Source organism: Scophthalmus maximus, chromosome 8 (assembly GCF_022379125.1).
Source record: "Scophthalmus maximus strain ysfricsl-2021 chromosome 8, ASM2237912v1, whole genome shotgun sequence".
Taxonomy (NCBI): domain Eukaryota; kingdom Metazoa; phylum Chordata; class Actinopteri; order Pleuronectiformes; family Scophthalmidae; genus Scophthalmus; species Scophthalmus maximus.
The window spans coordinates 1,430,001-1,454,319 of record NC_061522.1 but is presented as its reverse complement, the minus strand read 5'-3'; the positions used below and the strand labels follow the sequence as shown (position 1 = coordinate 1,454,319).

The 24,319-nt window shown below is 42.6% G+C and overlaps 2 protein-coding genes across 5 annotated transcripts in view; both read right to left on the bottom strand.

The window, feature by feature from the left end:
* Positions 1–491: 491 nt before the first annotated feature.
* si:ch211-69b7.6 (neuroblast differentiation-associated protein AHNAK) lies at positions 492–11,195 on the bottom strand. The gene is made up of 5 exons (XM_035636068.2): positions 11,030–11,195; positions 8,582–8,635; positions 8,357–8,477; positions 7,841–8,013; positions 492–7,576 (listed from the first exon to the last, which is right to left on the bottom strand). Exons 2-5 carry the CDS (start codon positions 8,582–8,584, stop codon positions 1,151–1,153), a joined length of 6,723 nt encoding a protein of 2,240 aa, XP_035491961.2. The 5' UTR covers positions 8,585–8,635; positions 11,030–11,195; the 3' UTR covers positions 492–1,150.
* A 564-nt stretch (positions 11,196–11,759) lies between these two features.
* The window catches only part of abcc10 (ATP-binding cassette, sub-family C (CFTR/MRP), member 10), a 17,874-nt gene continuing 5,314 nt past the window's right edge, over positions 11,760–24,319 (bottom strand). For 3 of the 4 annotated variants that reach the window (XM_035636070.2, XM_035636071.2, XM_035636072.2), the window contains exons 3-22: positions 23,753–24,319; positions 23,415–23,642; positions 22,389–22,545; positions 21,522–21,664; positions 21,344–21,423; positions 21,090–21,261; positions 20,598–20,738; positions 20,165–20,354; positions 19,702–19,782; positions 19,397–19,600; positions 19,179–19,302; positions 18,312–18,507; positions 17,164–17,507; positions 16,909–17,078; positions 16,663–16,823; positions 16,112–16,365; positions 15,496–15,641; positions 14,825–14,922; positions 14,025–14,137; positions 11,760–13,863 (exon numbers count right to left, since the gene is read on the bottom strand). The exon at positions 23,753–24,319 is cut by the window's right edge and continues 814 nt beyond it. In XM_035636070.2, coding sequence (XP_035491963.2) covers positions 13,728–13,863; positions 14,025–14,137; positions 14,825–14,922; positions 15,496–15,641; positions 16,112–16,365; positions 16,663–16,823; positions 16,909–17,078; positions 17,164–17,507; positions 18,312–18,507; positions 19,179–19,302; positions 19,397–19,600; positions 19,702–19,782; positions 20,165–20,354; positions 20,598–20,738; positions 21,090–21,261; positions 21,344–21,423; positions 21,522–21,664; positions 22,389–22,545; positions 23,415–23,642; positions 23,753–24,319 — 3,705 coding nt within the window. In that variant the 3' untranslated portion in view covers positions 11,760–13,727. The remainder of the gene's footprint in view (positions 13,864–14,024; positions 14,138–14,824; positions 14,923–15,495; positions 15,642–16,111; positions 16,366–16,662; positions 16,824–16,908; positions 17,079–17,163; positions 17,508–18,311; positions 18,508–19,178; positions 19,303–19,396; positions 19,601–19,701; positions 19,783–20,164; positions 20,355–20,597; positions 20,739–21,089; positions 21,262–21,343; positions 21,424–21,521; positions 21,665–22,388; positions 22,546–23,414; positions 23,643–23,752) is intronic. The other variant, XM_047333708.1, reaches the window with a different exon arrangement.

Here is a 24,319-nt window from a genome sequence, read left to right as displayed (position 1 = left end):
GCAAAAGTGAAAGAAATACTAACAAAAATCAATGAGATAAAAGCCAAAAAATGAATAGTACTTTGATAAAACTTAACAACTTTATAACATATAAGAAAAATACAAACTAGAGACAAACCAGGAGCAAAAGATGGAGAAATAGAGATATATTCTACTTGATATTGATATTCTACTTCGCGGCTGAAAATATCTAATATCAAATTATGTTGACATCTTTGTAATCAAGCCTCGATTCCTCATGTTTGTACTAGCTCAGAAATTCCTTCCTAAAGTGATTCCAGTGCAAGTGATGAGGACAAACACATTCCGCTTAAACAGGCCGTCGGCAGTCAGAGCTATCAAATCAAAGAGGTTCACTCTAAAGTTACAATATTGTTAATACAATATTCCAGATATAAGTGAGGAAATAAATGCTCTAAATACTTTCTTTTTAAAATGTATTTATTAAAAAACATTTTGGTACATTCTTATAACAATAAGGAACATGGCGATGACCTTTTAAAATGGCAGTTTATTCAGTTAAACATACAGTATAGTGATTCAATAATATCATTATTATTTTATTGCTCAAAATTTCAGTTTCGGTAATGTTCAAACACAAAAAAACTCAACTATATACATCTGCAGTGAATATAAAATATAGTGGATTTTTTTCCCCCGAAATCAACATATGTACAATAGAATAGAAAAATAAGCAAATTTGTATATTTTAACACGTAACAATTTCCTTTCTTTATACTTGTGATCACATCCAACAGGTTTCTTGGATTTACAAGTTTCCTCCTGAACTTGTAACGTCAGTAGTAAAAAAAATTAGGGATTTTGCATCCTTTGGGTGTCATAAAAAATGAGAAGCCTTAACATTAATAAACATAAAAACTTATTTTATCACAGTTACGAAACATGAAATAGTTTAAATATACACATGAAATAAGTGCAAGAAAGTGGCTTATAATGTCATTTGCATCATTACAGAGCTACAGGAGTGGCTTCATGTACACAAAAATCTCCCGGAGGCACAAGGTGACACATTTCATAAAAATTATAAATCATACAACAACAAAACAAACAAGAAAAAATCAACCTAATTAAAACAAAACATACTAAAATAAACTGTTGGCATCGCTTGTGGGAACCAGTGATTTGACAATTACATAAGATCGGACAAAAAGGACGACCCTCTCCGATCTTTGTCACTGGGAACTTCAAGTTGCATGTTTCCCGAGCGAAAATCAAGCCCACCAAGTGTGTTGTATTTGCGATTTGGAATGTTTTGATTTTGTGTTTGAGTGGGAAAGGCAGTGACGTAGTATCCGTCTGAACTGTCGGGTACCCTTATTCTTGAATCATGAGAAAAATGTGGCAAACGCGCATTAGCGTCATGCTGGATCATTCTCTGGCCCTTTGAATATACACCAGTGTCACCAGCTGGGATTCTTCTGGTGTGTATGGGGTCCCTCATGTTAATATTACCTCCCGACGGGGAGATCACCTGTCTATAGTTGTGAGATGCCTGGTGGTCCAGTGTTGAGCCTCTACCCACCAGTACATGATGCCTTCCTGTGAAATCATCAATGTTGAGATCTGAATGGTTGAAATCAATATGTTGGGCAAAACCTGCATCCACCACAGGGAAGCTGTGTACCATGGTCCTATGTGACCTTCTATCAGTGTGATGGAGTCTGGCATCTCCGTCTATGTCCAGATCAGGAGTTCTCATGCTCAAACCCGTCATATCCGATCGGCGATTATTGTAAGATGGTCCTCTGAAATTAAGGGAAGGATCATCAATGTTGAGATCTGGAGATTTGAAATGCAGCTGTGGATTCCTCATTACCACGTTAGACATGCGGGGATCAATGTTTGGACCTGTGATATTCCCCTTGAATTCAGATGGTTTTAGATTCAGTTGTGGACTCTGGAAGTTTCCGGAGGGAACATTCATGTCAAAGTTTGGGGCTCTTATTCCTCCTTTGATTTGAGGGGCATTAAAGTTCATGTTGGGTCGCCCTATGTGACCATCTATTCCTAGATCAGGTCGTTTTGCATTGAGGTTTAACTTGGGACCTTTGAAGCTTGCATCAGGCAAATTTACATCTGGCACACTTATTCCAGGGCCTTTCAGTTTAGGTCCTGAAAAGTTCATGTCTGGTATTCTTGCCTTGGGTCCAGAGAGACTTAAGTCTGGTGCGTTTAAACTTGGCATTTTTAATTTTCCTTTCGGACCATTAAAGTCTACATGTGGCATGTTCAGGTCAGGTCCCTGTAGGTCTCCATTTAAATCAACATTTGGGATTTTTGGCATCTGGATTTTTGGTTTTTTGAGCTTTGCATCAGGTAAATCGATATTCACATCTGGAGTATTCATATCGAACTTTGGAGCTTTAAGGTCTACATTTGGTAAGCCCAACTTGGGAATATCTATTCCACCTTTCATATTTGGAGCTTTGAGATTCAAATCTGGATATTTTAAGTCTCCTCTCGGTAATTTGGCATTAAGATGTGGTGTCTTAAAGTCAAAGTTTGGGCCATCTAAGGTTGGACTAGAAAATCCCACATCGGGCATTTTCATATGTGGCTTCTTAATTTTTCCAGATGGTCCGCCGAAATCAACATCTGGCATTTCAAAATCAGTTCTGGGACCTTTGAGGTTGACATCGGGTGCATTGATGTCAATGTCTGGGCCATTTAAATTGCCATCGAACTCAGCGCCTTTTAGGCTTGGTAAATTAACTTTAGGCATTTTCAGTTTTGGCTTTTTGAACTTTGCTTTGGGTGAGCCAATGTTGACATCTGGAGTGTTAAAATCTAACTTTGGAGCTCTGAGGTCCATGTTTGGCAAGTCCAAGTCAGGGCCACCAATTCCACCCTTTGGTCCCTTCAGCTTAAAATCGGGTGAATTCAGATCTGTGTTAATGTCCACATTTGGTCCTTTTGGTAAGTTAACTGAAAGATTAAATTTCGGCATTTTCAATTTGCCTGAAGGAGCATTAATGTCCCAGTCTGGAGCATTAAGATCTACCTTTGGTTTTGGCAGTGTTGGCATTTTCAGTTTTCCTGATGGCATGTCTAAGTTGAGCTTCGGGGTATTAAAGTCCAGTTTGGGGCTTTTGAGATCAACCTTGGGCATGTTTAGATCTGGAGCATTTATACCACCACTCAGGTCAGGACCAGACAGATCTAGATCAGGTGATTTGAGGTTCAAGTTAGGACCATCTATTTTTGGACCAGACAGTCCAAGATTAGGCAGGTTAAAGTTTGGCTTTTTGAACTTTCCTGATGGACCAGCAATATCAACATCTAAGTCAGCTTTAGGCCCTTTAAGGTTGACATTGGGTGCATTTACATATGGGCCATCTAAGTGGCCATCAATATCAGGTCCTTTAAGGGTTGGAAGACTAAATTTAGGCCTTCTAAATTTTGGCATTTTGAACTTTCCTTTGGGTGAACCAATGTTGACATCTGGAGTGTTCACGTCTAATTTAGGAGCTTTAAAGTCCATGTTTGGTAAGTCCAAGTCAGGGCCACGAATACCACCTTTCATCTTTGGAGATTTAAGAGTTAGATCTGGCGATTTTAGATCTGAGTTTATATCCAAATTTGGTCCCTTTGGCAATGTGCCTGCAAGATTAAATTTAGGCATTTTCAATTTGCCTGAGGGAGCTTTAACATCCCAGTCTGGAGCATGAAAATCTGCCTTTGGCAGTGTTGGCATTTTCATTTTTCCTGATGGCATGTCTAGGTTGAGCTTTGGGGTATTGAAGTCCAGTTTGGGGCTTTTGAGATCAACCCTGGGCACGTTTAGATCTGGAGCATTTAGACCACCACTGAGGCTGGGACCACCAAAATCTAGATCAGGTGATTTGAGGTTCAAGTTAGGACCATCTAACTTTGGACCAGACAGCCCCAAATCAGGCAGGTTAAAGTTGGGCTTTTGAAATTTTCCTGATGGACCAGCGATATCAACATCTAAGTCAGCTTTAGGACCTTTGAGGTTGACATTGGGTACATTCACATCAACATTTGGGCCATCTAACTGTCCATCAATGTCAGGTCCTTTAAGGCTTGGAAGACTAAATTTAGGCCTTCTCAATTTGGGCATTTTGAATTTTGCTTTGGGTGAACCAATGTTGACATCTGGCGCGTTTAAATCCAACTTGGGTGATTTAAGGCCCATGTTTGGTAAGTCAGGAGCATCAAATCCACCCTTTATCTTAGGAGCTTTCAAACTCAAATCCGGTGACTTAAGATCTGCATTTAGGTCCATATTTGGTCTTGAAAGATTGAATTTAGGCATTTTCCAATTGCCCGAGGGAGCATTTGCATCCCAGTCTGGAGCATGAAGATCTACCTTTGGTTTTGGCAGTGTTGGCACTTTCAGTTTTCCTGATGGCATGTCTAAGTTGAGCTTTGGGGTATTAAAGTCCAGTTTGGGGCTTTTTAGGTCAACCTTGGGCATGTTTAGATCTGGTGCATTTATTCTACCACCCAGGTCCGGACCAGACAGATCTAAATCAGGAGATTTGAGGTTAAAGTTAGGACCATCTATATTTGGACCAGACAGTCCAAAATTAGGCAGGTTCAAGTTTGGCTTTTTGAATTTTCCTGCTGGACCAGCAATATCAACATCTAAGTCAGCTTTAGGACCTTTGAGGTTGACATTGGGTGCATTTACATCTACATCTGGGACATCTATGTTCCCGTCAATACCAGGCCCTTTAAAGCCTGGGAAGTTAAAATTAGGCTTTTTCAAATGAGGCATTTTCAGTTTTGCGTTGGGTGAGTCAAAGTTGATATCTGGAGTATTAACATCTAACTTTGGAGCTTTAACATCCATGTTTGGGAAGTCCAAGTTAGGGCCATTAATTCCACCTTTTATCTTTGGAGCTTTGAGACTGAAATCTGGTGAATTCAGATCTGTGTTTAAGTCCATATTTGGTCCTTTTGGCAATGTGCCTGAAAGATTAAATTTAGGCATTTTCAATTTGCCCGAGGGAGCATTTACATCCCAGTCTGGGGCATGGAGCTCTGGCATTTTCAGTTTACCTGATGGCATGTCTAAATTGAGCTTTGGGGTATTGAGGTCCAAATTGGGGCTTTTGAGATCAACCTTGGGCATGTTTAGGTCTGGTGCATTTATTCTACCACTCAGGTCAGGACCAGACAGATCTAGATCAGGGGATTTGAGGTTCAAGTTAGGACTATCTATCTTTGCACCTGACATTCCAAATTTAGGCTTTTTCAATTTTGGCATTTTGAACTTTCCTTTCGGTGAACCAATGTTGACATCTGGCATGTTTACGTCTAACTTGGGGGCTTTAAGGTCCATGTTTGGTAAGTCCAAATCAGGGGCATTAATTCCACCTTTTATCTTTGGAGATTTAAAACTTAGATCTGGTGATTCCAGATTTGTGTTTATGTCCAAATTTGGTCCCTTTGGCAATGTGCCTGAAAGGTCAAATTTAGGCATTTTAAATTTGCTTGAGGGAGCATTAATATGCATGTCAGGAGCATTCAAGTTAACCTTTGGTTTCTTCATTGCTGGTACATTTAATTTACCAGAGGGCATATCTAAGTTGACATCTGGACCAGAAAGATCTAGTTTCGGTTTATTAAGGTGCATCTCAGGCAAATTCAAATCTGGGGAACCAACAGCCCCTTTGAATTTAGGGGCTGAAAGATCAAAGTCTGGAGTCTTTATCTCACCACCGAACTTGTTCAGCTTCGGTCCTGACAATCCAAAATCTGGCATTGTAAAACCTGGCATTTTCATTTTTCCTGATGGACTTCCGATATCAGCATTGGGCATTTCCAGCTTTGACCTTGGACCATTCAAATCAAGTGTAGGCATATCCATGCCAAACCCAGGCTTAGACAAATCAACACCAAGACCACCTGATTGCAGGTCTGGTCTTTTTAGAGATGCATCCACATCAATGTTTGCCCCCTTTGGACCTGACAGGTCGAAGCTTGGTTTTTTCAGATTTGGCATTGTTAGTTTCCCTTTGGGTGAACCAATGTTTACATCTGGAGCATGGACGTCAAAATTTGGACCTTTGAGAGCCATGTTTGGCACACTCACATCTGGAGCATCTATGCCTTTTATCTTTGGGGATTTAAGCGTTAGGTCAGGTGTGTTAATCCCTGCATTGATATCCACATCTTTATTCTTTGGCAATGTGCCAAAGAGCTTAAATTTTGGCAAATGAAGCTTGCCAGAGGGAGAATGTGCATCAAGGTCCAATTTACCAGAAGGCATATTAATATCCACATCAGAGGTATTGAAGCCTAGCTTTGGGTCTTTGAGACCAACACTTGGTAAATCAATGCCCCCTTTAAACCTTGGAGCAGATACATCCATGTCTGGAGTTTTTAACTCATATTCAGGGCCTTTAATTTTATTCCCAGATAGCCCAAAGCGTGGCATTTTGAGTTTTCCTGATGGGCTTGCAACGTCCAAGTCAGCTGTGGGTAAATGTAAGCCAACATTTGGGTCCTCAATTCCAGCTTTGAGATCTGGTGCAGACAAATGCACATCTGGTCCCTCAAAGTTTCTATTAAAATCTGGAACTTGAATGTCTGGTAAATCAAATTTTGGCATTTTAAATTTAGGAGCCGTGTATTTTGCAGACTGACCATTTAGGTCGGCTTTGGAAAGACTCATATCAGGTGAACGAATCTCACCTTTCATTTTTGGTGATTTGAGACCTAAGTCAGGCATTTTAACATCAGCCTCACCATTCCCTGAAAATCCAAATTTGGGTATCGTGAGTTTACCAGCTGGAGCATCGACACCTAAATCTGGAGATTTAAGATCAATCTTTGGAAAGACTCGGCTTTTGACATCTGGTGTCTTGAACGTACCTTCTGTACCACTGAAAGAAGGTCCAGAGAGGCCCAGGTCTGGCACTTTGAATTTTGGCATATTGAATTCTTTTTCAGTTCCTTCAATGCTCACTTTGGGAACACTAGTGTTAAACGATGGACCAGAGATATTACCCCCATTGAAGTTTATCCCCATTTCAGGGGTACTAAGATCTGGGACTCTAGACGTTCCTTTGCCTTCCAGTCCGATATGAGGTCTTTCAAGATTTGACTTTGTCAGGTCAACGGATAGACCGTGAGTCTTTGGCAGTTGTATACCAGCTGCACCGTATACATTTTGACCTTCTGGTAATGTTCCCGATGAATGGAAGTCAGGAGCGTTAAGTTGGGAACTTCTAGACTTGACTCTCAATCTTGGTACCGGAGCTCCACTTGGAGCAGCCCCGCTCAAGCCGAGACCCAGTGGTGGCAGATTCAGATTGCTGCTATTTGTTCCAGCCGAAAATGTTGCATCATCAGATTCTGAATCAGCATCATCACCGGATTCTGAATGTTGGCGTCTGTTGTTTTTCAGAAGTCCAAAGTCAACGCCGAGGCGAGGCAAGCCCATGTCATGTTTAAGGCTGATCTTGGATGAGTCTGCTACAGTTGCCTCTGAGTTTTCACCGCCTTCCTCAGCATCCAGCAAGTCCCTCCTCATAAACTTCTTGATTTTGGCATTATAGAGTTTGCTGTAGGACTCCTCTAGCATCTATAAATATAAAACACACCTACATTATTGGAATGTAACTACAGTTGCAGATTAATTTTAGTATTGTTTCTATGACAATCATTGTAAATGCAGATTGCAGCATAAAAAAGCCCCTAATTGAACACTGTGGAACAGTTACCAGCATTAATGCCTTTTGAATTACATGAAAACCAAATAATAACTTTTGTTTTGGTGGAACCTGCATTCCAATGTCTACAGAACATTTCAACAATCGTGAGTTGTGTTGTGGACCACATTAACTACCATCTTGGGACTCTTGTTGGCACACTGGTCCAGATTTCCGAGGCTCTTGCTCAGGTTGCCCCTGGTGAGGACCCGGACATTGTTGTCAAATGGTTCCATCACCTTCAGTACGTTTAACACCTCCTCTTTGGACAGTTGATCAAAATCTATGGTAGCCCCCAAAATTTCATCGCCTGAAAAAAGGAAAAATCTGATTTATGCGTGAAACAATAGCTTGTTCCAGAACAATTCCATGTTGTAACAGAAGCAGATCACAGTGCTAAGTGTAGTATTACACCTTAAACCTGGGACAAACAACTCCAAGAGATACAGGGTTTTCTACACTCAATTTACATCCACATGCAAGCAAAAATATTGGAAGATTTTCACTTACTGAGTCAAAAACACAAAGGCCCACAAAATTTGAATTTTTTAAGCATATTCTCGTGGGGGACAACTATTAAAACTTAATACGGTATTATGTCTCACTTTCAAAAATAAACATTTAAAAGCGTTAATATCAAGTCAAGGTTCTACCTTTCTTGAGACCCTGATTGCCTGAAGCGTTTTTGTTGATGTTGGAAATGACCAGGCCTCCTTCTTCTGAGTGTTCCAGGGTGAGAGCGTCAGAGAGACTCTTTCCCCTGCGGTGAGATGGCTGCAGGCAAAAAGAAATGTCACGAAGAGTTCACAACAGAAGCACAACTCCATCGAAAAACTTTACATTTAAACAAACTTAAACAGCATGTTGATGTTTCATACCATGATCCTTGTGTTCCTGTCACAGTGGCATTGAGAAATCTCCTTTGACTTAACCTACAGACGAAAAGAAAGAAAAAGAATAATTCAGTAAACAGATTCAGCGATTACGGGAACATGATATACAGCAGTTCTTTACACAGAGTGCAGCTTACAGGATGATATTCTGTATGTTTGTATTATACTAACATATATCATATATCTATCTATCCATCCATCCATCCTATGGAGGAAAGAAAGTGACCTAAGTATGAATAAATAAATAAATGCATAAATGTAGAAAAAATACATCTATAAATTGGCTTTTTCCTTGCAAACTTTGTCGTCATTTGTTTTTGTATTTCATTATTTATTTCATTATTTATTTATTTATTTATACGTATGTCATTTTCTGTCCCTCATACAACCCATCCATCCAACAAATGGAGAGGGGAGTGGTACAGTACGTCTTTAGAAAGACATGTTCAAATAGAAGAAACAGAAAATATATACATTGGTTGAAAGACAATTCGATTTTCTCTTTCGAAGTCTTATTTAAAGCGTAAATCTTTTTTTAAAAATTACATTTTCAGTCATTGAAGCATGTTTAAATACAGTTTATGTTAAAGTAATTTACATCTGATTTCAGAAGACCTATATAAAAAAAAGAATTTTGAAATTCATATTAGCAAATAATCTGGGAGAAAAGTATTTCCCTGAAGATTGTTAAAACAATGAGTAGCGATAGAACTCTCAGAGGGCGTCAGTTTGAGAGTGTACAGACAGACGAGTCATACTCAGCAGGTGAAAGTCTCAGTCATTTGAGTTATGGCCTCGGGGCTGTCGGGTCAAAATGCAGTAAAAAAACAAAACACAAACAGGTTTATCGAGAGAAGTGTTCTGTTGTTGGGTGTTTCCGTTCCGTGAGCACACAAAGTCAAAGTGACCACACCCACTGATTTGCACTGTACAGAAATCCTGGCAGACACAGTTTGTTCCATCGAGATCACGTGAACCGATGTGAACATACGAGCTGCATGACTGACTAAAGAAGTACCCACAACAAAAGTATTAAAAATTAGTACGTAAATCTGAGAATTGACAGTTTAAAGTCAACTCATTCAGTATGAAAGACAAATGCAGAATCAGTGTGACATTATAGCAACAGGCAATTAACACTAAATAGAATTATCCCAGAAATTATGTAACATTTTCTTTGAAAAGATCAAAATGTTAGAAATATTTTTAATCTCTTTCAGGTAGAAGTATGATAGTTTAAAAAGAAATACACAGTATGTCACCAGGAATCTAGGATTGGTCAAACAATACAAATCTGGGTTCACTGCAACTTGTTCTGTGCGTGCCAAGATTTAGAATCTAAGATTTAGAAATATGAGATTCATTTTCTTATTGTAAAAGTTATTTACTTGTTCATCTCCGAACTTATCAGAGCCAACTTATTTCACGATTTTTTCTCAAGATAATTTCACTTGCATTAAGTAACTCTCTCCTCAAATTCAGTTCATTTATTTCTTCTATTTTAGCTTTTCTTTTTTGTAGTGTAATCTTTACTCTTCATTGATCTTCGTAAAGTTACAATAAATATGACCTTTGCAAAATGTTCCTATATATTAACTTGTTTTGATTTTAATAATACTTTTCATGTGTAATCCTTTTTACATTGTATATATCATTTCTATTATTATATCTCCTTATGTTAATATTTCTTTCTTATTGCTTACTTCTTTTACTGAGGCTTCTTATTAATTTATACAACTTATAAATGTCCCTGTTGTGGGACTAATAAATGATTTATCATATCTCACTTTGTCAGTGGCTGTTTTACAGCATGTATTTCCTGGGTTAACTGTATAAATTCCCCCGCATTTATTTTGCGACACACAATACTAACATTATTTTTTTATAAAGTTGATATTTAGCTAATTTACTCACATGTCCAAATGACAGCTGAGCAAAGGAAGCAGCTTATTTACTGCTCAGAAAGTTACACATTACACATTTTACAGGCGAGTCAAAGTGCACATGCCTGCAGTTATAAAAAGACGAAGAAAGAAATGAAAACGTCCAGGAAGTTGGGAGCTGGACGCGTGAGAGGGCTCGTCCTCGACGTCACACAAAGTTGAGGACCATCGGCACATTTCAGGGAAATCAAATGGAATTGAAAAAGAAAGAAAGAAAAGAAACACTTTTAAAAAAAGGTTTTTCTCCAAATATAAAGTGAAATAAGCAATATGCTTCCATGGAGGCCCATGGAAGCATATTGGTTAGTGATGAAGCTGATTACAACATCTGTAACATGACAAGGAGCAAAAACAATCAGCAAATTGGCTGAAACAGAAACAACCTGCACCAGAAACTTGAACCGCAGCCCAGTCTCACCCAAACACCTGCCGCCCTCGGGACCAGGCAGCGCCGCGGGGACGAAGCCCACAGCGGAGAAGTAAAACTCACCGGTGACACCGACCCCAGGATCCATCAGGCGGGTGCTTCAGGCGACCTCTGACCTCTGTGTCGCTGCAGTTGTGTGCCACCACAGAGTGGTGAGTCCACGCTGGTTCGCTCGGCAGGTCGAGACTGAGGAGAGCCGCCGCCAGTCGGCCGGACCAATACCTGACGAGAAGCAGACAAACAGGTTCCACCTTCAATGTCCCGCCTTCATTAACTGTCAAACGCACACACACACACACACTGTGACATCACACGCCCTCATGCAAACACACCTTGACTACCACGAGCCTGCGGCTCATGTGCACGCAAACACAAACAGTGGCTCAGGCGACGGCTCATTTTAAATCTCTTACCCGCTTTTCCTCCTTTGCGTGCAAACGTTCTTATATTGTACACATAAACACAAAGTTGACAACTCAACTTTCAAGAGCCAAGGAAGAGCGAAACGAAAACACCACATGGAGCAAACACCCTGACAACACGTGAGAAATGTGCCGAGCTGAGCCAAAGGGAGCGGCAGGCGTTCACTGTGTGAGTCACTCGTCGCTCACAAAGGCGTCGGTCCATGTGAATCTGGAGAGAGAAGAAAGAGAAATGGAAATGAGTTGGATTCACATTATTATTATTGCGTAAAAAAAAACCGACATGAAAAGGTTCAGGCGCTGCTCCGAACTGTTGCGTAAGGACGTTCGCAGGCGAACCTGCTGCAATAATAAAACAGGTAAGACAAGTGTATTAATAACCAGCGACACTGTTTTTATTATCATCGCAGCTTCATCACTGACAAGCAGTCTAGTTATAAACTACTTAACAAAAACAAGAAAACTAAACAAGAAAATCCTTCATAAATTATTAAACATGTCAAATCAATCACATAAACTATTGTCACATTGCACAAAGAGTGTGTTCGACCGCTGTGTTGTTCACAACCATTGTCAGTATTCAAGAATATTCAATATGTGAAGTTTGCGTTAGAGCTGCAACAAGTACTTGGTCAACTGAGGGAACATCGATTGTTTTGATGATCTGTTTTGATTGTTTGAGAACTTTTTCAAGCAAAAAAAAAAAAAAACAGCAAAAATTTGCAACTTTTCTTGTTATGTTGTAAAATTAATACAAATTATATTTTTGTTTTTGACAAAAAATACATTTAATGATGTGACGGGCATTTTCACAAAAAAAATGCTTTATAAACTGAACGATTAATCAATAAAATAATTAACAAATTGATTCAAAATGAAAAATAATTGTTAGCTGCAGCTGTGGTTCACAGTCTGTATAAAACATCAGTATAACACACTGTATGTATCTGATGACCACTGTGTGATTTGACACTGACAAGAAATGTGTCAAGTTTTTTTGTAACAGATGCAGAATCGAAAAAAAGACAAAAAGTGGCCGACCAGACAGGCTGAAGGTTTCAGTCTCCGCCTTCAGTTCGACTTAATCCTCTTCGTGATCTTCATGACTGACGCCTGATTCATGTTCCAGTTTATAAAATAAACCCGACCTTGAGTTACCTCGTCACAGAAAATGAGTTAGAAAAGTTTGTATTGTAGTTTTGACAACGATAACTTCAAGATTAAAAAATTGAAATCCCAGGAGCCATCAATAACATCTGAGCTTTTGATCTTACAAAATAATAATCATAATAATAATATTTATAAAAAATAATCATTGTGCATGCAGCTCCCAACATAGTTTTTTTTTTAAATGTAATAAGGCAAAAATAATTACAGTCTTAAAGTGAACAGTTTAAACCTGGAAAATGAAACATGTGATTAAAACATGCAACGTTAAAAGAAATTCCAGATGAGAATTAGTGATCCCAAAGAAAGTCAAGGTTCCTTTTGTAAGAGCAGGTGTGAAGATATAACAAACTAGCAGCAGAGAATGTGCAGGTTCATAAAAAATAAAAAAAAAATTAAAAAAATCTATGATGTACAATTGTGTTGGATCATTGTTTCTGTGAAATCTATGACTTAAAATATTTTTCTCTCCTGAATGAAAAATAAATTAAAAGGTTTGATGCTTGACTGCCTATACACAAAAATAGACAGGGTAACTTCATTGCTTAATCTATACCAACATAAAAGTAGAACAGTGCATCATAAGCGTAGCTACAGAAATTAACATAATTAATGTTCTCTGAAGATATCACACGAGAAACATGTGTAAATGAAAAGAAGGGGCTCGAGACAGCATCCCTGAGGAACACCAAAACGTGCAGTATGTCGTTACTTTTTCTCCCAGAGTTACTGCTTGTGCTTATAACAATATTCAGAGGCTGGTCTCAGAGCTGAGGTAGTGTTGGGTCAGGTGAGTGTGCCCTCAACCCAGTATACTGCCCCAGGTGGACGGACGAAGATTATCATCTGACGCCAAGAAAGAAGGTTACGTCTGTCAGTATGTAAACCCTAGTGATAAATTAAAACAGAAGAATATTTTAACTATGTTATCAATGTTTCAGCAGGAACAACTTGTGACAGCGATGCTGCTTTCGCATCAAAAATGAAGGATTTAAAAAGGAAATAAATGTCAGTACTGTCAGATAAATATCAATCTTTCCAAGACGGAGAACTTCTTTTCCCAACAATGTTTTTACAGTACGTGATACAAAAGTTGAAGCAGGTTCTCAGGGCAGACTTTTCCAAAGGTAAAGTATAAAAATATATCTTCAGACGTCAGACGTTCAGTCGTCTCACTCTCCTCTCGCAGCCACCAGCCTGCGGAAGACGGACTGGTCACTTTGGCAGAGAGCGAGCGGCGTGTCGAACTCCACCACCTTCCCAGCATGCATCACCAGCACCCTGTCGCAGTCCATGATGGTGTTGATCCTGGTGACACAAACACGGACAAAAAAAAAGGGGGAATTTAAACTTAAACTCCGTCTTTAATATAATACCCTCATTATTTTTTTTACAGCAGCTATTTCTGCTTGAGATAATGTTGACGTATAACCCGGGTTTGGAAGCTGAAGGATCAGAAAAGGTTTGACCTGTGGGCGATGGTGAGGACGGTCTTGTCCTGAAACTTCTCCCGGATGGTTTGCTGCAGCAGTTTGTCCGTCCTCTGGTCCACGCTGGCTGTGGCCTCGTCGATGCACAGGACCTGCGACGGCGGGAAAACAAAGAGTTTCATGTCTCCGTCTGCAGTGATGTTGTGAGCATCACCCCAGAACCAGATTTCTGAACCAGATTTCTGGTTCTGTGTAACGAACCATAAATCTCCTCAATATATTGTTATATAACCTGCTGTTGACACAAGTAACAGAGTTCACATCAAATCGATAGTCAGACTTTTTAACACATTGAAACCTTTGTTTCAAAAGCATAATTTAAAAAGAAAAATTATATATATATATATATATATATATATATATATATACTTATATTTCCTTGTGTTTATTTTGCATGTTTACTTATTTATTACTTTTACCAATGTTTAAGATTTTTACTTTGCTGCTCTCACACAGCAAATTTCCCCGTAGTGGGATTAAAAAAGGGTTAAAAAAATAATAATCACAAAAAAAAAAAAAGTATTATGGAGCATTCATTTTTAAATCCTGACGTTGTCCTGAATTTCCACAGAGAAACGTAAACATACGCAAATTTTGCTCCAGAAAATTGTCCAGAGAATTCACAACGAGCGCGTGAACGTGTTGAAGACTGTGAACAAAAAAATCACGTCTCTGCCGCCTGCTGCTCAACACAGAGCGATCTGGTAATTATCCTGCTGTTGTGAACGCGTCCGACTCCGACGTGTGGACGGACACTGACGAGTAGGTTGAGGTGTCACCTTGGCCTGGGTCAGCAGAGCTCGGGCCAGACACAGAAGCTGCCGCTGTCCCACAGAGAAGCATTTCCCCCTTTCTCCGACCGCGGCGTCCAGACCGCCTAACACACACACACACACACACACACACACACACACACACACACACACACACACACACACACACACACACACACACACACACACACACACACACACACACACACACACACACACACACACACACACACACACACACACACACACACACACACACACGTATGAGATAGGAAGGTGTAAACTGGGAATCTTTTTGGATGGAAAAAGTTTTCATGATATGACAAAAAATCGCTGCAGGTCTCATCATCATCATCATCATCATCATCATAATGCTTTTATGTTGATGATAGCATCAACAGTGTTTCCTGCTCCCCGTCCACATCTTTAATTTACCTCTGACAAGACAAATTTAAAAAAGACGACAGAGACGATAAGTTGACTCGTCCTGTAACTTGATTTTATGTAAATGATCCCGCCACCGGGGTCTCGCCCTTCATCACGCCCTTCATCACGCCCGGAGACGCCCGCTGACGCCCGCTGAGTCAGGTGGTTTCACTCCAGACAGAACACACCTTGGCTCCCTCACCTTGTCCCTCCCTCCTCCTCCCTCTCCCTCCCTCCCCCAGGCCTCTCACCCATCCTCTCCACCACAGGGCTGAGGTGGCACTGGTCCAGGACGTCCAGCAGCTGCTCGTCCGGCTGTCGCCCGCACGGGTCCAGGTTCTCCCGGATGGTCCCGCTGAACAGGAAGGGGTCCTGAGGAATAATGGCCAACCTGGACCTGCAGAGGGCGCCACACACACACGCACGCACGCAGGCACACACACACATAAGACATAAGACACAAGAGGCTTTATTGTCATCGTAAGTGAACAACAAAATTTAATGTGGTAGCTCTCGGAGATACCAGCAGCAATATAAAAACCAAACAAAACAAGATGGAGAAAACAGAATTCATGCAAAACTAAAAGAAAAATATATGCATAAAATGAGAATAATTCAATACTTTAAAATATATATACAAGGTGTGCACCATGTAATGGTGCAAACAGTGCAGTGCAAACAGGAAGTGTAAAGTAGACAACTGTGTCTTAACTGTGCCTTTTTACTGCCTGAACCTCGTCCTCAAAGTCAAAATGACATTACAGAAACTGTGATAATCCATTCACATTAATACTGATGTGTTGCGTATTTAATATGTTTCATGTCCAAATCCTCTATTCTAACTCTAATCCTCCTCCTCCTCTGTACCTGAGCTGCCCCAGGCCCACAGCGCTGAGGTCCAGCCCGTCCAGGAGGATCTGACCCCGGTTCAGCTCCACCATGCGGAACAGGGCCAGGAACAGCGTGGACTTGCCGGAGCCCGTGCGTCCCACGACGCCCACCTTCTCGCCGGGTCGCACCGACAGGCTCACCCCGTCCAGGGCGTTGGGAAGCCCGTCCCTGTACGACAGCACCGCGCCGCGGAACTCCACCTGGCCCTTCTCGGGCCACGCCGAGGGCAACTGTGGAGGAAACAAACGGCGTGAAACAGTTTTTTTTACTCTAACAGAAAATACATCAAATTCATCCTCAAACAACTTAAGACTGTTGAACAAATAAGTTATTATTTTTATATTTTCATTGCATTTGATTCTAATTTTCTAATTTCTATTGATTTATCCACACAAACGTAAAGCCCCAGTGTGTAATTCTTGCAATAGCGAGGTCGGGCATTAGCCTTGGCGGCGCTCTGCGCTCTGTGAGTGTCGTTCTAGCTGCTGCCGTCGCGGCCGTGGTGTCGGCGACGGAGCGGGTCTGACCTGAGCGTTCTGGTGCTGTGGCTCGGTGGGCAGCCCGCTGGAGTATTCCTCGGTGCGCTCCACGCTCACCAGCTGCATCTCGGTCTGAGCGAAGCTGAATATGAGGCCGGACAGCAGGGACGTGATGGACAGAGCGTAGGACAGCGACAGACCCACCAGACCTGACGGCGGGCGACACAACACACGTTACGGACTCTCGACAACCTCTCATTGCTGGTTGTGCGCCAAACGGAACTGCCGTCTCACCTGGATCGACGGAGTGAAACTGGTGCTGGACGACGGCGATCACCGCGATGCCCGTCACCACGGCTACTCCGATCAGCTGCAGGCGGATGTCCAGCCACTGCATGGCGGCGTTGCTGAGGAACAGGCAGCGCTGGTTCTGCTCCAGGCGTTTGGCGCTTTCCTCCTCAAACCTGGAAGATCAGAAAGACAGAAAGATATTATAATATTATTATTAATTGACTTGAGCTAGTATCGGCCCGTTTAGTCGCGTCTCACCTGGCGGTGCTGCCGCTGGCCCGGATGGTCGCGAGCCCCGTCAGCGTCTCGGAGAAGTGCGAGTAGACGGGCGACAGCGTGAGGCTGCACAGGCGCTTCAGCTCGCGCGAGGTGTGTCGGTAGAAGCGCTGCGTGTGGTGGTAGAGCAGCGCCAGCGGCAGCAGGGGCACCAGGACCCAGGGGAGGCCGTAGCTCATCACCACCAGCATGCCCAGCAGGCCGAAGGCGTTGGCGAGCAGGATGTTCAGGATGAACGGCAGGCTGTCGTCCACGCTGTACAGGTCCGAGGAGAAGCGGTTCAGCACGCGTCCCAGGGGAGTGGTGTCGAAGAAGGTCACCGTGGCCTGGAGGAGCAGGAAGCACAAACAAGACGCCACCACGTTTCTATATTAACAACGGATCATCGCGCGTTTGAGGCTGAGAGGAGGTTGTAAAGGAGGATTCATAGGACTTAGGAAAAGAGAATCCGACTCCACTGACACTAAACTACGTCACTATGTGACGGTGGATGTTGTTGATGCGTCTGTCGTGAATTTCTGAAGATGAACTACAAAAGAAACATCGTCCAGGCGACTTGTGCCTCGTGAGTTCTTATCAGGTGGATTCATGATAAACATGGACGGCACGGTGAAAAATATTTATTCATCACCACGGTTGGAATTGAAATAAAAACAATATACTAGAAACTGAAAGTATAAGGTTGTGACATTGAGATTGTTTGCTCTCGCTCCTATAACTCATATTTATCACCATGACAACGTGTGACATCAGATGGAAATGATTGATATGTAACAGTAACTTACATGATGACTCTTATTCATTCTCTTCTTCTTCTACTTCAATTTTTAATCATTCACGTTCATGCATTGCGCGTCACGTTAAATATCACTGCCGCAATGAATTGCGGGACGTCTATTTCTCATTTTTCTTTCACATAGTAAGCTCCATTGTACCCTATGCTAAAGGAGATGGGAAAGGAAGCACTGAAGCTCCTTTCCCTAAGCGTTTAGAGAATCTGAACAGATCATGGCTGCTGAGGAAACACTTCTGGGTCACTTCACTCAGTCAAGAACCATCCTAAGCAGAATAGACTATTGGACCTCAGCCCATGATTCATGAACTTCAGCTCTCAAAGTTGACTGACGCACCTTCAGGACCCGATCCAGGAGTCTGTTGTGGACGGCCGTGGCGGCGCAGATGGCGCCGTAGGCGAAGAGGAAGGCCCGGAGGGCGGTGAAGACGGTGTTGGCCGCAGCGATGGAGGTGTACACCGTCAGGTAGAACCTGACGTCGGCGCTCACGTTGCTCGACGGGATCGTTTGCAACGGCGGCGGCGGCAGACACCTGGGAGGGAAGAGGTGAAGATGAGTAAAGACTGGGAAAAAGTCCAGTTATTAAACGTGATTATTTAATTAAATAAGTTTAAAGGTTTAAAGTGTTTATTATTTTAATGTTTCAGCAGAAAGTCTGGAATTATTTATTGCTAACAAAAGTTTAAAAAAATTACAGCCTGTGAAAGAGTTTTTAATTTCCTATTTTTAAAAAAAATGAATAAACCATTTTGATTTTTGTGTGATGTGATTGATGCGATTTAAATTTTTTATGTGAGTAATTTCACCTTCTCCTGCAAGACATTATTTGTCATTATTATATCATATTTAATATTATTTTATTATTAATAATAATTATTAGTTATTATTAATTTATAATTACTATAAAATATATTTTTTTATATTAGATTAGATTCTCATTATAATAATTTATTATCAAATATAATGTATATTATAATATATTAATAATTATATATAATAATAAGTTTGAATATTATAAAGTAAATTAATTTACCATTTTTTATTATCATTGTTATTAATAATAATAATAACGTTATCAATATTGTACTTTTCAACGCATCCCTTACGAGGTGCTTCAATACAGACGTATGAACAAAGAAAAAACAAGGAAACGGTAACAGGTGGTGATGTAAATCAAGTTTTGAGAGATGATATTAAACGTACGTGAGTCCTCCAGGTGAGAAGAGCAGCAGGTGAGAGGAGACGAGTTCTCCCGTCGCTGCAGAACCGTTGTTCTTCAGCTGCGAGATCCAGTGGGACAACCACCAGTCAGAGACGTTCTTCGAGGCTGAATCGCAAAGAAAGAAAACACGTGAGTTGTCGACAACTCTGCTGAGCGCCGACCGCGGTCGAGCTGGACAGACGAGCGATAGGGTGAAGACCTTGCATGAGGAGCAGAGACATCAGGACGGAGGAGGCCAGCGCTCCGCCCATGGCGGCCCAGTAGGTCTGGTAAACTCTCCACGCCAGGCCGCCCGCCAGCTTCTGCTCTTCCCCCGAGCGCTCAGGATCATCACCATCATCACCACCCGACCACAGATCTGCTGGTGGACCGGGCTCGTCGTCGTCGTCCGGCTCCGCTGCGCCTGCTCATCAACCGGGAGTCACCATAAGTTCTGTGTCTCTGCGTCCAACAAGCTGTCGAGACATTTCGATCCAAAGACAGAATCAAGTCCAGAACTTTTACCTCTTTTCTCTTTCACATTGTGATCGTTCTTCCGTTGTTTCGGCGCCGCCTCGACCAAAGGAAGGATTTCAGCTGGAGGCCCTGATGAATAGCAACGACACGATTCATGTTGGATATTAAAAAATAAATATATATATATATACATATACATACATATACATACATACAGTAAATATACAGTATATATCTATGCATACATAGACATACTAACATACACATACATATACATAAACATATATGTTTTTTCTTTTTCTTTCCCATAGATTGTTAAAGGTAAGTAATCAGAATACAGAAATTTAGCAGCTTAGCTTGACAGATATAATATTTCATATTCAACTTGTAGTAATGTAGGAAATGACCCTGCAGCGAATAAACTAAACACTATAACAATGTAATGTTTGTGTAGAATTATCCGTTGGGTCTGCGATGAACCATAAACTTAAGTACTTCAATTAAATTCTACCCGTTTTGACGATGGTTCCGTTCTCCATGAGCACCACCGTGTCCGCTCGGTCCACGAACTCGATACGGTGCGTGCAAAGGATTCTGGTCTTTCCCCTGAGGAGACCCAGGACGCATTTCTGCATGAGGTGTTCGGCCACGTCGGCGTCGACCGCTGCCAACGGATCGTCGAGCAGGTAGACGTCTTTGTCCTGAAGAGGTACAGAGAGACTGGCATCAATCTGTGTTTTCTGGGATCATATTATAAATTACAAGGGAAATTCAGTATTCAACTGTAATTTAGATTAATTTAGCACATCACCAGTGCATGCTAATTACTTCATAAAATTGCAATCTGCATTTTTTTCATTATAAATGCAACCAAATAAACAACATGTGCTCTTTAGGCACTTACTTCTATGCATAAATGATTATCTAACGCATTGACAAAATACGTCTCGATATGAAACTTGACATCGAAGCGTCGGAGGACGGACCATGTACGCAGCTCTGGCGAGCGCCAGCCGAGCCTTCTGTCCTCCGCTCAGCGTCACGCCGTTCTCCCCCACTTCTGTCTTGTCGCCGTTTGGCAAAACCTGCAGAAAACATTTCGGAGCAAATGTTTTTTTGTTTTTTTTTTACAAATGTGTTTCATAAAAAATTCCTTCATATTCACATAAACTGGAGGCGAAGCACAAATCTTCTGTTCTGCTCCGGACACGATGGTTTTAATGACGTCGGGCTCAAATGTACTGATGCAAGAAAAATACAAAATAAATAAAAAAGTCATTGAGCGTCAGAAATGCCGATCTGATGAAGACGTGAACGGTGTCGCCGTGGTCGGAGGAGGATCATCCTCTGAGGACCGTGCATATTCAGACTTTACAGAAAAGAGCTGACAATCGAAAGACCACGAGGAGACGAGAGGAAAGTAAAAGCTGTCGTACGTTGAGGTCGTCGGCGAGGGCGCAGGCCTGCACCACGGCCTGGTAGAGGTCGGGGTCGTAGTCCTTGCCGAACAGGATGTTGTCTCGTACCGATGCGTGCTGGATCCACGGCTCCTGGGACGCCAGGCCGAAGCCGACCTCTCGGTCCGCCACGTACACCACGCCGCTCAGCCTGCGGAGAGAGGGGGACCGCTTCCTGGTTCAGTTTCTCTCCTGAAGACGACAACGCAATACGAAAAGAGTTCAAGTCCCACCTGTGGAGTTCTCCTGCGACCGCAGCCAGGAGGGAACTCTTGCCACAGCCGACCTCGCCGACCACGACCACCAGGGAGCCCTGCAGCACACGACGGCTTCTCGTTCAGCTCTTCATCACAATGAACACATTCAAGACTGTACGTTCTCCGTTGTGAAAAGCACGAGAGACACTGAGACCTTGGCGATGTGCAGGTCGAGGCCGTGCAGCAGCAGACTCCCTCCGCCCGCCCCCTGCTGGTTCTGGTCCGGACCGTCGGGCCTCTGCCAGGAAAACGTCCCCTGACTCAGCAGCACCGACGTCCGGTCGTCTTCGGGAGAAACTGTGACGGACGAGTTTCAGCACAAAGACCCACGACACACCAGAGACGTGGAACATTTGGAAGAGACGTCAGTTTAATGACCTTGTTTTCACCCACGTTCGTTCGCTCTCTCTCTTTCATTCATTCTTTTCTTTCTTTCATAGGCTGTTTTTTCTTTCTTTCTCTGGTTCGTTCTTTTCTCGAGTGTTCGTTATTTTTTCTTTTGTTCATTTTCTTTCTTTCGTTTCTTATTTTCTCTTTCATTCATTCTTTTCTTACTTTTGCTAGAAAACTTTTCATTCATTCTTTTCTCGTTTGTTCATTACTTTGTCTTTCTCCCTTCTCTTTCGTTCATTCTTTCATCTGTTCTTTGCTCTCCTTTGTTCTTTTCTCTTTTTTCATCCGTACATTTGTTCCTTTCTTTTGTTTTGTTCATTTGTTTTTTTCTCGTTTGTTCGTTCTTTTTTCTTTTCTTTCTTTTTTCTTTTATTCTTTTTTCTGTCCTTTGTTCTTTTCTTTCTTTTGTTCTTTCTTTTGTTTGGTTGTTCTTTTATCTCTTTCGTTCATTTGTTCATTTCTTTCCTTCTTTCTCATTCGTTCGTTCTTACTTTGCACAAAAACTACAGAACAGATTTCAATGAAACTTGGTGGAAAGATGGAACACGGGCCAATAAATCAATCCATATAATTTAGCGAGCGCGTCCGTATCATCGGTCAACACATGAACACACAGCGGCGTACCCACCCAGGGCGTAGTGCGCCTGCAGGTTCTGGTTGGTCAGACTGAAGAAGCGCTGGATCCGCTCCAGAGACACTTTGGACTCCAGGATGCCGTTCAGGACCCAGGGGAAGGAGTTGAGCGGGATGATCAACATTCCCACCAGAGCCAGCGTGGTGAAAACCTACAACATCCACATGTTCAGTCATTGAATTAGATTTTTTTTTGTATTTATTTGAATTTTACATATACAGCAACACCGGTGCTATCGTTTGGAGAGTGGCGAAGATGAGGCTGTTTGAGGGGGAACCGTTTTTTACTGCTGCACCGCTAAAGAGGCATGCTAACGCTCATGACCAGAAACCATGATGGAAACTGGAGGCGGCCACGAGAGAAGAGAAGGAGCGCCTTCTGTCTGACGTGGACCAAACAACCATTTACTGCAAATGTTGTCGAGCTAAAGTTTTGTTGCCGGAGGAGGCAACACAAGCAATTTGCTCCGTCGCCTAAAACGAAAGCGTCTCGTGGAAAACGAAGAACGTATGTGATGAAGATCGGCTTCCACAACATCAAGTGATCGATTCCTAAAGTCCCAGTGTGTAATTATTGTAATTTTCTGGCGGCATATGGTGGTAAAGTTGCAAACTGCAAACAACTGAGCGACTGACAGGGGACACTTTATGGCGGCGCACCGCTGATTCCATTTCCGGTTTCCATCAGGGTCTGAAAATTCAACGTGGACGTGACGTTTTCTGGAGCGTTTAGTTCAACAACCGTATTCAACACGACATAGAAACATGGAGACTCACACGGAGGTCGGGTCCACCTCATGGAACTGTATTTAACTCTTATATGAACATAGTTATGGACAATATATTCAATTTCTGTGATTAAATTTATAGCTTTAAATTTGTAGCTTTAAAATTTGTAGAATAAGAGACACAATAGGAGGCATCGTTTTCTGGGGAGGTTGTGTCTTGAACCATAAAATCTGTGCTGCAGATTCATATCAGGAAAATCATCTCAGCTCAACACACTCGAGCGTCCCTCTACCTTGGCTGCAGTCAGCTGGTGACCGAGAATCACGAAGGTCACAAAGGTGAGGATGGAGATGACGACCGGCAGCGCGGCCCACGTGTACACGCACATGGCGTCCAGGTACTTGATGGCCCTGAGGTGGGACAGCTCCTGCTGGCGACAGTCGGCCACTTTCTGCGCGAAGTGCGACTCCCAGTTGTAGAACTTGATGACGCGAATGCCAAAGAGGATCTCGGTCATGAGCTGGAGGAGAAGAGAGAGAGAGAGAGAAGAGTCACGTGACCTCGTATCACTGAAGTCTTCATCTTCTGGAGACCATGACACGAGATCAGACCATTCACATGATGACTCACCTTGACGCGACTGTCCTTGTACCGGAGCATGTCTCTGTTGTTGCTGATGATGCGCGAGGCGAGGAGCTTGTTGAGCGGCACCAGCAGCAGCGCCACGCCGAGGCCCCCCAGGAAGGCCACGCCCACCTGCAGGTACAGCAGGTAGAGGGCGACGGCGAAGCTGAAGGGCAGGCTCCACAGCTCGTGGAAGCTATTGAAGAAGTTGACCACGCGGTCGACGTCCGTGCTCATCAGGTTCACCACCTCGCCCAGAGTGAAGCTGGCCAGGCCGCTGCCGCTGACCCGCAGCGCTTTGCCATACACGGCTGACACGAGGGCGGCGCGCGCCGACAGCGCCACCTTGGACACCTCAAAGACGAAGAAGTTGCGCAGGACGGACGAAAGCAGGGTGGTGGCGAAGAGGCCCAGCGCGCACCAAGCGCCTCTGCTCACCGGGGCCCCGTCCTCCTCCATGAAGGTCACCAGACCGCTGAGGAGCAGTGGACCCGTGAAGCTCAGCATGTTGACCACCACCTTCAGCACGCCGAGCAAGTAATACCGCAGCCCGAACGCCTTGTGCAGCACCCG